At 28.3% G+C, this 13,830-nt stretch overlaps 1 protein-coding gene across 1 annotated transcript; it reads left to right on the top strand.

Annotated features, from left to right (window-relative positions):
- Positions 1 to 9,676: 9,676 nt before the first annotated feature.
- Positions 9,677 to 12,846, top strand: LOC111280430 (putative pectinesterase/pectinesterase inhibitor 34). Its single transcript, XM_022867823.2, has 3 exons — positions 9,677 to 10,801; positions 11,155 to 11,291; positions 11,996 to 12,846. The coding sequence occupies exons 1-3, from the start codon at positions 9,831 to 9,833 to the stop codon at positions 12,691 to 12,693; spliced, it is 1,806 nt and encodes a 601-aa protein (XP_022723558.2). The 5' UTR covers positions 9,677 to 9,830; the 3' UTR covers positions 12,694 to 12,846.
- The last annotated feature ends 984 nt before the right edge of the window (positions 12,847 to 13,830 follow it).

Below are 13,830 nucleotides of genomic sequence, written 5' to 3'. Positions count from 1 at the left end.
ATTATCAGATACGATACATCTTATTTTAACACGAAAAATTAAATAATTTATCTATCTTTAAATTTTTTCCTAAAAAAAAATAAAAACTTTTCCCTCGCCTATATCTTATGTGCCCAAATGTGCTAAAAAAGATTTTTAGCCCAAATGTAACTTTTCGGAAGTCTGAAGACTTGGGTAAAAAAATTAAATAATCCCCATTTTCGGCATTAATTTGATGTGGGATCCAGAGGAATTCAATCACCAATTAAATGTTCAACCCATTGCAAATTAATTCTTTCTTCTGTTACCTCCCAAATCAGAAGTCCAAAGAAACTCTAATTACTTGCACCATTAAAATTGACGTCTTAAAAAAATCTGAAATGATCAAATTTATGGCCACAAAGTACTGGTACAGGTGGCTGGTTATGTTTTCCAAACATATAACATCAGGGTCACACCAATAAAGAAACATAATCCTTTTCATAAAAATTGTACTGTGATTGGTACGACCCACACAAAATCGACCTCCAGTCTTCATCTGGAGTTTCTAATTGGAAGATGGATGGACGGAAAGCAAAACAAAAGGAAATAAAAAGAGAGTAAACAAGGTTGTGGCTAACGCAGAAACGGCCATATACATACATATATATATATATATTATATAATAAAATACATAGACAAAATTTATCATATGAATATTTATATAGAACAAGGTTGTGGCTACCGATGAAACGGCCATATACATATATATATATATATATATATTATATAATAAAATACATAGACAAAGTTTATCGTATGAATATTTATATAGACAATTCTTTTAAATGATATATTAGATAATTTTTTAAAAAAATAAGATATTTTTTTAATTATAAATTAGATATTTTTGAATTTATTTAAATATTTAAATTATTTAAATTATAATTAAAAATCAGATAAATTTAGAGATATTTATTTGAAATTAAAATATAAAATATAGATTTTATTTTTTTAATAAATAATATTAGTTGTTTACATAATAACCTTATTTAAAAATTATTTAATTATCAAAATCTTTTAAATATGTTTAAAAATTACAAAGATTAAGTTTATTCAAATCTTTCAATAAATTTTTTATCTTAATTTAAAAAATTATTTTTTAAAAAAATTTACGCAAAACTTTAAAAATTCAAGTAATTTTATGTAGGATTTTGAAAATTCAAAAAATATTCATTTTAACTTTTTAAATAATAAAATTATCAAAATGATTATATCCATTTAAACTCTAATTATTATATTTATATTCCAAATTAATACAAAAAATTTAATATTATCTTTATCACTTATTATGTCTATTTTAAATTTTAAAAAATTAATTTAAAAATTATCTATTTAATTCTAATTATCACTAAAGAATTCTTCTATAAATTTAAGACTACAAATATAATGTGTTATACATCATTTTTTATTTTTTCAATAATTTTTTAAAGATATATTCTATTACTATTATAATTTTTTTGTTTATAACTTTTTTAAAAAATATATTTTATTATTATTATAGTTTCATTCTTATAAACTATAATTTTTTATTTTTTTTTTCTTTCAAATATTTTCTAACATTTTTCATATTTTGTATAATAATATAATTAAGATTACTAAAGTAAAAATATGTTAATTTTCTTTATTATTTAATTTATCATTTAATAATATATAGTTTATTTTTTAAGAAAGATATAATTTATTTTTATTTTATATAATATTACAAGTGTATAAATATTATTGTAAATAATAATATTAAAAAAAGACAAATTTTTTTACTATTTTCATAAAATTTATTTTTTAATGATAAATTAATATATATAAATTTTATATATACAATAAATTTAAAATTTTTAAATATAATTTTTAAAAAATCAATATATATTTATATTAAATAAATAAAATTATTTCATAAATCATACGGATTATAATATAATGAAGACATATTCTAGGTAGCAGCTATAACTAGGGTTGGCATCGGGTCAGGTTCGGGGCGGGTTTTGCTCGCCCCGAACCCGACCCAACCCGAATTTTTTTTTTTCATATCCGAACCCGACCCGACTTCGATATTATGTAAACCATACCCGATCCGATCCTAATTAATAAAATATTATTTTTTAAATATAAATATTTAAAAATATCATTATATAAATATATATAATAAAAAATTAAATAATTAATTAAAAATTAATTTTTTATATAATATCGAACTGGATCGAGTCGAGTTTTAAGTAAACTCGATCCCAACCCGACATTAAATATTTTTTTATTTTATCCGACTTGATTCGATCTCGAAATCCGAATTTAAAAAAAAAAAACCGATTTCATAAAATCAAAACGAGCCAAAACCCATCGAGAACGGATTAACTCGCCATCCCTAGCTATAACGTGATAACAGTGACCTTCGATATGTGCTGAGGGCCTTGGGATTATATGGCTTATCCTTTCCTATATTCTAGCAGATGGCATGCTTTGTTTTTCTTTTTTTTTTTTTTTTTTTCATGACTGTTTTGATGGAACTCATGGGGTTGACTGATGGGCCTTAGCTAGTCAATGCTTTTGATGGACTAACAGAACATAACAAAAGGGGCTATGTTTGGTTTTAAAAAATATAGTTTTATATTTTTAAAAAATAAAGAATAAGATGAAAATGTGTATGATGAATAATTGGAAAAATCTTTTTTAGAGAATAAAATTGAGAATATGCTTAATTTTGGAAACAATAAAAAAAAGTTGTTTTTCACTATTTTTAAGTGCAATAAAAAATATAAAAAATGATAAAAACAATAAAAACACAAATATAAAATAATTTTTAAAATTTATATTTGATATATTAGTAGTGTATAATATATTATTAATGAATAGTAAATTATAAAATAATTAATGAGTAAATTTAAAATTAAAAATTATGTAAAAATAAATGAAAGTTAATTTTTATTATTTATGTTTTAAAATTTTTAATTTTTAAAATTTATTTATTAAAAATATAATAATTTATAATTTATTAATAATATACATTAAATACGAAAATTAATTTTTGTGCTTTTGTGCTATCCAGCTGAAAAACGGTGTTCAAATCTCAGAGATTTAAAGCATTATTTTTACAATTGACGTGTCATCACTTTGTTGGTTAAAATATTTCCTTTGCTTGCCAACTGACGTCCAATCAAATTATGATTCTGCATCCCAAAGGCTTTGTATTGCTTTTTTTCTTTATTTGACTACTTTCATCTAAAGAAAGGTAAAAAAATCTGAAATCAACGGGTTCGATCCGAACTGATTTTTTAGAATCGATGTTTTTTTTTTATTAAATTTGGATATCGGAGGTCGATGATATGAAAAAAAAATTAAAGTCGGATTTGAAGTTGAGTTTTAGGTAAATTCAATCCGATATATATATAAATAATTTTTTTAATTATTTTTTTAATTTTATAATTATTTTTATATATTTTATATATATTTAATTTTATATTTATATTAAAAATAATATTTTATTAATTTCAGATCGAATCAGATATAATTTTATACAATATATAATCGAATCGAACTTGTGTATAAAAATAATAAAAAAATTATTGAATCCGATTGAATTCAAATTTTACATGTTTAAAAATTATATCAAATTCAAGATAAATAAAAATCCGACCCGACACGATCCGTTTTCATCCCTTTCATCACCTTCATGTCCAAGTACGTTTTCACTATTTTTTTTATTTTTTAAATTTATTTTTCATTTAGATTTATCGAACACATTTTCAATAAAAAAGAAAACATAAAACTGTTTTTAAGAAATGAAAATAGAAAATGAAATTGAAATTGAAAAATATTTTTTGGAACCAAACTTTGACCTAGTTTTTCACATGAAATATGCAGTGTGGAATAAGCACACTAATATATCAATTATGACTTTTTTTTTATCTAATTAATTATATACTTAATTTTTCTCATAGGAATTTTTTTGATACTAAAATTGGTACAAAAGAATAATGTTGCAAAAGATAACATGGAGGAAAAATTTTCTACCAACAAAATGACACATATTTGTTGAAAATTTTTATTTAATTTTATTTAGAAACAAGTATATCTAGTGAGATTTGAACCCAAAATTTTATTTAGATAAATGATAAAATTAATTACTATAAAATTAAAAATAATAATAAAATTTATTATAATTGTGATTAAAAAAAATTATTATAATTATAATTAAAAATATTTTAATAAAAAATTTATACTAATTTAATCTTATTGAAATTGACAATTTAGATTCAACCAAAATATAATGAACTTAATCACACCACATAAAAAATACAATAAAATCCAAACAACTATTGAGTCTTATCATACGTGCAAAAAATTTAAACACACAAATATTACTTATTATTTTATATTAAAACACGAAATTTACATCTTAATCACTATTTTGCATATCTAGGGTGAAATACAACTTTGTTAATTTTTGTTCAATCTAGATAAACAGCTTTAATAGATTGTAATCACATTTAATTTTTTAAAATGTGAAATTAAAAATAAATTAAGACCAATTTAATTAATTATTTAGTTTCAAAATAACTAAATAGAAGCATATATAGATGATAATTAATGACCCAGCACCTCAATAATTAATTAAACAAAAAAAATTCAAATATTAAGAAAGTGATTGTTGCACGTCATATGGCAAATCATGTGATGGAGTTCGGGAAATAAGCTCCGATGTCTCCTACCACCATAGAAGTGGTCACGTGCTTAATTAATTTGCCTTTGGCTTTTTGGACTTTGGATTTTGCTTGGTGCCGCGTGGACTTCAAATTTTCTGCTTTTCTTTTTTTTATATATTCTTTTCTAATTGGTCGAATTGCTTCTTTTTTTTTTCTCCAATCTGTTTTCATGCAAGAACTTGTATGGCTAAGAATACTTGGTGAAATCAATTTGGGAATTAGCTTGGGAATTACAAAGAAAGACAAACCCGACATTAAATCCTAGGAATAGGTCGATGAATTTCTCATTCTAATTCCAAGGAAACAATTATACTTTTTTTTTTAATTTACTGTATAGAATCAAGTAGGTCATTTGCTTACTTGTTTTCCTTTCTCTACAGAATGGACAAACAAAAAAGAAGTAAGACAAAAGTTGTGAGTCATCCTATGTTAGAAAATAAAAGAGAAAAGTGGATGCTATTTTCATAAACTGCCCAAATATTTTACATTGACTCTCGTACTCATGGATGTTTACATTAGTCCTTGTTTGAAATCAAGAAGTGAAACCCCTAATTCTTCTGCTCCTTCTTTCCTGGGAACCAAACACGGTGCAAGAGTTTGCGAGAGAAACATGGTGCGATGGGGGAACAAAGTCCAAAAGCTGATGTGGCAAGTGACAAAAACGACGAAGTATATCTGGCTTTATTGATATTTTCTTCAAGAGATTTGAATTCCAACATAGTGAAATGTAACGAGTATCCAAAGAATTTGGTAAGATAATCAACTATCATATTTAACTTTATTATTAATTTTACTCTCATAATTATTATATTTAATTTTATCATTAATATATTTTTAATTTTACCATCCAGTCAAATATATTAATAATATGACTAATATTGAGAGTGAAGAATCTTGAATCACAGCTCTTTTCCCTTCCGATAACTAGAAAGAAAAGGCATAAGACCTCCACTATTTATTTTTCTTGTTTTGTCCCTAAAATATATATAAACTTGTTTCTTATTTGTTCTTCCTTAATTTCTTCGAAACAAAATAATATGTTCTTTAGAATCTCATCTGTTTTGGAAAAATTTATGAAGCATGCTTTGTATACATATGCAACATTATTTAATAGTCCATTAGCTTCATTCAATTAATAATATCTTCCGGAATGCTTTGGATAAATAAGAGCTTGGTTTCATTTTTTTTTTGGTATGAAATTACATTTAGCAATAAAATTAATTTTTTAAAATTTAAAGTTATTGATATTTAAATTTTGATTATTTAAATTAAAATTTGAATAATATATTAAATAAATTTAATATACATTAAAAATTAATTAGCAAATTAAACTAATAATTGGACCACACTGACACTAAATGACAGTTAAACTGAGATTTGAACAAATTAAACAAATCTCAAGCTATCCTTTTTAACCATTGAAACAGGGCTTTAAGTTGTTTGCTTCGGTAATTAGGTATGAATTGTGTTTTATTACTCAAATATTGTAGGCAAACGCAGATGCAAGAGTTGCAAAAGAATTCTTTTCAGTCACACGGCCTTACGAGGAGTGATAATAATTTGAATTCGATTTAATTTTTTAAATAATATATAAAATTATAAATTTTGAAATAATTTTTTATACAATTCAATTAAATCAAATTATACCATTTTGGTTAAATTTATCAAATTTTTAAATTTATTTTTATATATTATTTTAATATAATTTTAATATATTTAAATAGATTTAAGTATAAAATAAATATTTTTATTTTATAAAAATTAATAAAAATATATAATTTAATTCAATTAAAATTTTCACCTCTTAATATAAAATATATTTAATATTTGAATATAATTCAGACCAAATAAAAAAAATCCAAACAAAATTGAACAATATAATTTTGAATTGATTTTTTATTTTTAAAATTTTTTTCTCACCCCTAAATCTGACTAACCTACTAATAATAAATTAATCTCTATTAATATTTATCATTTTTTTTACATCATTAATGCTTTAATTAAGCAGTTTTTTTTAAGGAAGATAGTGTAAAAGAAGAGGATACTTATTATACAAATGTAAAAGTGACATTGATTTAATTACAAAATAATTTTTTATATATAAAAGAGACCGTAAATTAAAAATAAAAAATTTATAAGTATAAGATTTTAAAATTTTAAATTATTAAATATTATTTTTTAAGGGTTAAATCAACTTACATTAATATAAAATTTTTTAATTTTAAATATTTTTTAACCATTCATTTTAATAAATTCAAAACACGAAAGAGATAAATAAAAAATAATTTAATTTAATTTTTTAAATTTATTAAAATTAATGATTAAAAAAATAAAATTAAAAGTTTTGGACTTATATAAATTGATTTAATTTATTTTTAATATTATTTTTTTGGATAACTCAAAATTGTATCAATAATTTTTTCCGTAACCGGTAGCTGACAAGACAATCATCTTAATTTATGACAATGCTACAGTGATAAAGTACAGTGCATGAATGAAAGAGCAGCCTGCTCACGTTATTCACTTTCATTTCAAACTCAGAAAGTCAGAGAGAGCAGGTCACGACAATTTATTTGCTAAAAAATCACTACTCTAACAACTGTCGGTGGAGTCTTACTTCACACCGCGTGTCCTTCGGGGCTCAATTTACACGCTTTTATTTTTTTTATTAGCTCCAACCGTTTGTTTTAATTTAACTTTATTTATAAATGAAATTCAAAGTCTTTTCCAATAAATTTAATCAAATTTTGTTACCTAACTTATTAAACATTTTCATATATCTTTCTTATTTTTATTTTTGAAAGCGTATATTTCATTTAATTAATTATAATAAAATAATAAAATTTAAATAATTATTTAATTTTAGTTTAATTATATATAATTTTATTAGGTCCATGCAAATATATATGGTTTTATTCATGCAAAATTTTTTAATTTATCAATAATTATGTAACTTATTAATAAAAAACCTAACACTTTTTAATAATTAATTTTCAAATCCTAATAATTATAAATAAAAAAAATTCCAATCAGTGACCTTCAAAGTTTCAGGTATGTTATGTTTCCAACATTGTTTAATTATCAAATTAATATTTGTATACAACTTGTAGATACTAATATTTACCCCAGTTTCCGTGACTTTATCTTTTAATTTCCCCATAACTTTTCCTCTCTACCAGAAAAAAAATATTGTACTAATTTAGATAAACACCTTTTTTTTTTTTTTCTTTTTTTCTTTGTTCTTTTCATTCTCTTTACGAGCCTCACTTCTTTGTGGATCTCCACTAACCAAATGATAGAACGAAGCAAGTTTAGGAAGCAAATTACGTAATTGTAAAGGTAGAGGGAAAAAAAAAAAAGAAAAAGAAAAAGGATGAATTGGATGATATGGAAAGGATGAAAAAGCATCTTAACCAATTGCTTATGCATGCATAGAAGATTGGACAGGGGCATAATCTAAAAGATTAGAGAATAACAAGTAATCAAGTAATAATTTATTAGTATAATTTAAATATAATAATTCGTGTATTTATATTTATTTATTAAATATTTAATGCATTTTATTATAATTTGTGTCAATAAATTAAACATAATATTTTTTTTATCAAAATTTTATATAATTTTTATTAAAATTTTAAATTTTATCATATTTTTATATTTTTTATTATATTTTAAATTATTGAATTTAATAGAATTCAGTATGAGTAGTTCTCGATTATACAATTCATGAATTGTGCATGATCTTCTTTCACTAGTTTCATACAAACATGATTAAAATTGGGATTCTTTTAGCAAAGCCGGTGGGATTGTGCTATAATGGTATAAATTCTTCTGCTTAATACATTTTGGCATAACATATAATCTTCGTGAAGCACTAAATATTATTACTTTACTCCCTTCAAAAGAGGGGGCATAAAGCAAAGAACATAAAGGACCTACTTTTTGAGCAGACATCGTGCAATTAGCAAAGCCATTACAGAGTGTTAGTCCTTCATGTATATCTTGTTGGCTAAGCAATTACATGCATGATTATTGATTTGTCTTTGTGCCTCGTTTCTGCAATTAACTTCTTCTACCCTTGTTCAATTGTACTAATCAACAAAAATTGAAAATTAAAGGGTAATCATAATTAAGTACAATATTCATATAATAATATCATTGAATTAAAATTTGAAAATACGTTTGATCATATTATTAAAAAACCTAAAACAAATAAGAGTATAATCTTAATTGTACGTGATTTAAATAATACTTACTTTATCCGTACAGAATTAAACTAAAATTTAAAGCATACCCTTTTAATTTTTATATGTAGTTTGAGTGGAATAAGATTGAAATCAGACCTTGGTCATGAGAAAAACAAAGCAATGCAGACTTAAACATATGCATAAAAATCCAATTAGCCAATAAAGAAAAAAAAAAAAATCCTAACTACTGTCTCATAAAAATACCACAAAGAGTTTTAATTAGATTCTGAAATCTCTGTTTAAGTTCAATTATGTTCACAACTAACAGACATTTTATGAATCACAAATCCATTTTTATATATAAAAAAAAAAACCAACAAATCCACTCATAAATTAAACTTGTTAACTAAGTCTTCGTCCTATAACTGGTTAAAAGCAAACAAAAAATTCTGTCAACTTTCTGTCTTTCTTAATCATATCTCTATCGTTTCCTTAGTGCATCGAATCATTTTTGTATTTTTTTTTTATCACTCACTCTTTTTATCCAAAATATGATATGATATAATATGATAAAAGCAAAACAAGGAGATTTGTTTTTATTTTTTTTATTTTTGGTGGATGGGACTTGGGAGTTTAATTTGTAACCCAACCCAGTGGGCCAAAAGAGCTGAAAGTAGAGGACAGCTCATGCTTGGGACATAGACTTGACCCCAAACGTCTCTACTTCAACCATTTCTTTTTTATATATAACCACTGAACCACACACTCTTATTTATGTACGTACGTTCACATTTTCTTTCAACTTTATAACGTTGTAGATGTAGTGATATTTATAGCTTTACCGACCTCTAATTTATTTTCTAATTTCACTCTACATTTTCAAAGTTACTGATTTTGGAGCCACCGCAGACAAGAAAGGAAAAGAGAAATGGGATACGACAGGCTCCGACCTTCAGGACCTGGAGGCTCTGGAAATCCTCAGCAGCAGCAACAACAACATGAAGAACCCAGAGCTAAAAACAACAAGAAAAAGCTTCTTATCATTTCAGTTATTGCCCTGGTTATGATCATTGTCTCAGCTGTCTGTGCTGGCCTCGTAATTGGGCTCCGTGAAGGAGGCGCCGACCCTGTTGGCACCCCAATCCGCCGTAAGCCCACCCAAGCTATTTCCAAGACATGTAGTAAAACTCGGTTCCCAAACCTCTGTGTCAACTCACTCCTCGAATTCCCTGGCTCGCTGACTGCTAGTGAGCAAGACCTCGTCCACATTTCCTTCAATATGACGTTGCAGCACTTCAGCAAAGCTCTTTATATGACCACGTCCATCTCCTACGTCCAGATGGATCCGCGTGTACGGTCAGCATACGATGACTGCCTCGAGCTTCTGGAAGATTCTGTCGACGCCCTCTCCCGTTCTCTCTACTCCGTCATTCCTTCTCAGGACGGCGACAATAAAGGCGGGTCCACTCAGGATGTGATGACGTGGTTAAGCGCGGCGTTGACGAATCAGGACACGTGTACGGAGGGATTTGAGGGAGTGAGCGGGGCGGTGAAAGATCAAGTGGCCGCCAAATTGAATGACTTATCGGAGCTCGTGAGTAACTGCTTGTCGATTTTCGCGGCGAGTGGCGGAGACGATTTCGCGGGAGTGCCGATACAGAACAGGAGGTTGCTGGCGTTGGACGACGATAAATCAGGAGAAAACGTCGATGAGGAGAATTTCCCAAAATGGCTGGGGAGAAGAGAGAGGGAGCTATTGGACACTCCCGTGTCGGCGATCCAGGCTGACATAATCGTTTCGAAAGATGGAAACGGCACCGTAAAGACGATTAATGAGGCGATTAAGAAGGCACCGGAGCATAGTACTCGGCGGATCATCATATATGTGAGGGCAGGAAGGTAAATTGTGGTTATATTATGGATCCAAATTTACTAGGACAGCCTTTTTCTTGGGGCTTTTCTAAAATTACCTTTCCATACTTTTCCTCTTACTTTTCGTCACTGTTGTTTTATAACTTAAAACGACGAAAGTAGTCTTGTATTGCAGTTCGTCATTGAACTTTTTCCAGTTGATGATTGCATTTTTTCACTTCACCGCTTTTGGGAAAATTTTCTTCACTTTTTTTTAAAAAGAAATTATTTTTTATTTTTTATTTTTCTGAAATTAAATTAAATATAAAAATTGACTGGTTTTCTATTTTTTGAAATTACAACTGTCTGAAGATTACAAAGTTAGTAATAAAAATTTACAGGTACGAAGAGAATAATTTAAAGGTGGGGAAGAAGAAAATAAACTTGATGTTTATAGGTGACGGGAAGGGTAAAACAGTCATTACAGGAGGAAAAAGTGTATTTGACAACATGACTACATTCCACACTGCTGCCTTCGGTAAGTTTACCCTTCAACTATTTTTTTTATTCTCCTTCAACTAATGTATTCTCCTTCAAATAAAACAACTTATTTGTTAGGGGAAATGGAAAACCATTGGACCCAAACCACTAAACATGCATGAAGTAGAAATTGCACGTGGGCTGTTATTCTAGACAGACAAAGTCCTAGAGTCCTGTGGCCACTTCACCTTACCACCTTCCTTGTCCACACAACTGGAAATTACAATTACCCTTCCAGGAAACCTGAAAGCAGAAACAATATTAAAAAAAAAAAGAAATTTAAGGAAACTGTTGGGAAATGAATGGAATAATGACATTGCTTAAGCTATGTTTTTGTTGATTGCTAGTGAATTAGTATTGAGGCTGAAGCTCTCATTGGAATAATCAGAATGTTCTAATTCCCCTCTCTATCATAAAACATGCGCTTTTGGTTATCCAATTATCTACAAAATTTAATGCTAAAATGTTGATATTCTTGGAGGTGGTTCATGCGGCTATCTCCTTTCACTAATTGGCATCTTATTATTATTTTTATTTTAAAAAATATATAATTATTGAAATTAAGAATATAATATTCTATCAACGAATTACACATTTATTGGCGGCAACTTTCTGATCAAAAGTTAAATAAATACTAATGTTTGCCTCATTCTAAGAGAGAGCTGTATTCATTGGTCGTTTCATTTTTTTTTTTCCTTTCAGCGGCAACTGGGGCTGGTTTTATTGCACGAGACATGACATTTGAGAACTGGGCCGGACCAGCCAAGCACCAGGCAGTGGCTCTTCGGGTTGGGGCAGACCATGCTGTGGTTTACAGGTGCAGCATCACTGGATACCAAGACACTTTATATGTTCACTCCAATCGCCAATTCTACCGTGAATGTGACATTTACGGAACGGTGGATTTTATTTTTGGAAATGCCGCTGTGGTACTCCAGAACTGTAGCATTTACGCCCGGAAGCCCATGGCCCTACAGAAGAACACTATTACTGCCCAGAACCGAAAGGACCCGAATCAAAATACTGGTATTTCGATCCATGCATGTCAGATCCTACCGACACCGGATCTCGCCGCGGCCAATGGTAGCTTCCAAACGTATCTAGGCCGTCCATGGAAGTTGTACTCTAGAGCTGTAGTCATGTTATCATACATGAGTGACCACATTCACCCTAGGGGATGGCTGGAGTGGAACGCTGCATTTGCCTTGGACACACTATACTACGGTGAATACATGAATTATGGGCCAGGTGCAGCAACTGGGCAACGGGTCACATGGCCCGGGTACAGAGTCATCACTTCAGATATTGAAGCGGCTAAATTCACCGTGGCTCAGTTTATTTATGGATCATCATGGTTACCATCAACAGGGGTTGCTTTTTTGGCTGGTCTACAAGTTTAAAAATTAAATGTTCTTTTACCACTTTTTTTTAGTTTTTAATTGTATGAAATATAATTTTATCTTTCTAAATTTTTCGCGAATATTTTAATAAGCGTCACTGTTCTTGTTGATTTAACTCCAGACATGTAAGAATTACTACTACTACTTTCCTTATTTTTTTTTTCTAGTTATAAATTCCTTAGTCAAAATCTCGTTGTAATAATGAAATGAAGTTAGATATGTTTCTTCGTTTTGACCGTTTGTCACCTCGATGGGTTGTTGCTGCAACTTTTTGATTACGTGAGGCTCAGGTTTTCCTGTAAATTATTGGTGTCGGTGATTGACTGGAGAAATAAATGCTTAGCCACTACATTGTTGATTTGTTGGTCATTAAAGCAAAGCCCATGGGTGTTGAGATCAACCCACAGGTTTGCGGACCCAGGGGTTTAAAACGATATGGCCTACTGCACCTGGGTCCATTCGAGACATATGGAACTTTGTCCACCCTGTTTTTTATCAAACACCTGCCTCGATGGGGTAAGAGTTCAATCTTTTTAACCAAGAATAATGCTTTTGCAACACTGCATCCAGCTTGTGGCAATTGACATGTTCCATTAAAGTCAGGTACTTTGGATCAATTTTTCACACAAAATTTTGTTATTTTGTCGAGGGGTGGATGCAAGTGGGACACCCCTACAATAAGAAAGTTAGGCAGGAAAAGGCTAGCTAAAAGCCAAAGGATGCATAGCCAGCTGTGTGGAATAAATTTTTTGGTACTCTTGGTTCTAGATGGTGGCGCCAACCAGATCTTACTTCACATGGCCGAACCATTGGAGGTAAAGAAAGAGCATAAATGCCAAAAAAGCCAATAAATAAATTTAATGAGATACTGTACCAATACTATGAAGTTATATATACTATTATTGACATAGCTATAACCAAACAACTAAAATCTCCCCAATACAATTTGTGCTTGGATAGATTGCTTAAGGGCATTTCCAGGTAATAGACTATGGTTCGAGGATGTGCTGCAAAGGAAAGTTGGCTCTACGAACAAAATAAAACAGATGATAAAAACACAAGTTCCAGCAACATCCCAGTGTTACCCAGAACTTATGCAAGACCATTTAACAAAAATATGGACTACCATCATCCTTC

Source organism: Durio zibethinus, chromosome 17 (assembly GCF_047325235.1).
Source record: "Durio zibethinus cultivar Kanyao isolate XHJ-2024 chromosome 17, ASM4732523v1, whole genome shotgun sequence".
Lineage (NCBI taxonomy): Eukaryota > Viridiplantae > Streptophyta > Magnoliopsida > Malvales > Malvaceae > Durio > Durio zibethinus.
This window is presented reverse-complemented; position numbering and strand designations above follow the sequence as displayed.

Bases quoted from the DNA above. Each gene is read 5' to 3' on its own strand.
- LOC111280430 (XM_022867823.2), top strand. From the start codon at position 9,831: ATGGGATACGACAGGCTCCGACCTTCAGGACCTGGAGGCTCTGGAAAT. The intron at 10,802-11,154 runs GTAAATTGTGGT...AAAAATTTACAG, and splicing joins ATATATGTGAGGGCAGGAAG to GTACGAAGAGAATAATTTAA. The intron at 11,292-11,995 runs GTAAGTTTACCC...TTTTCCTTTCAG, and splicing joins ATTCCACACTGCTGCCTTCG to CGGCAACTGGGGCTGGTTTT.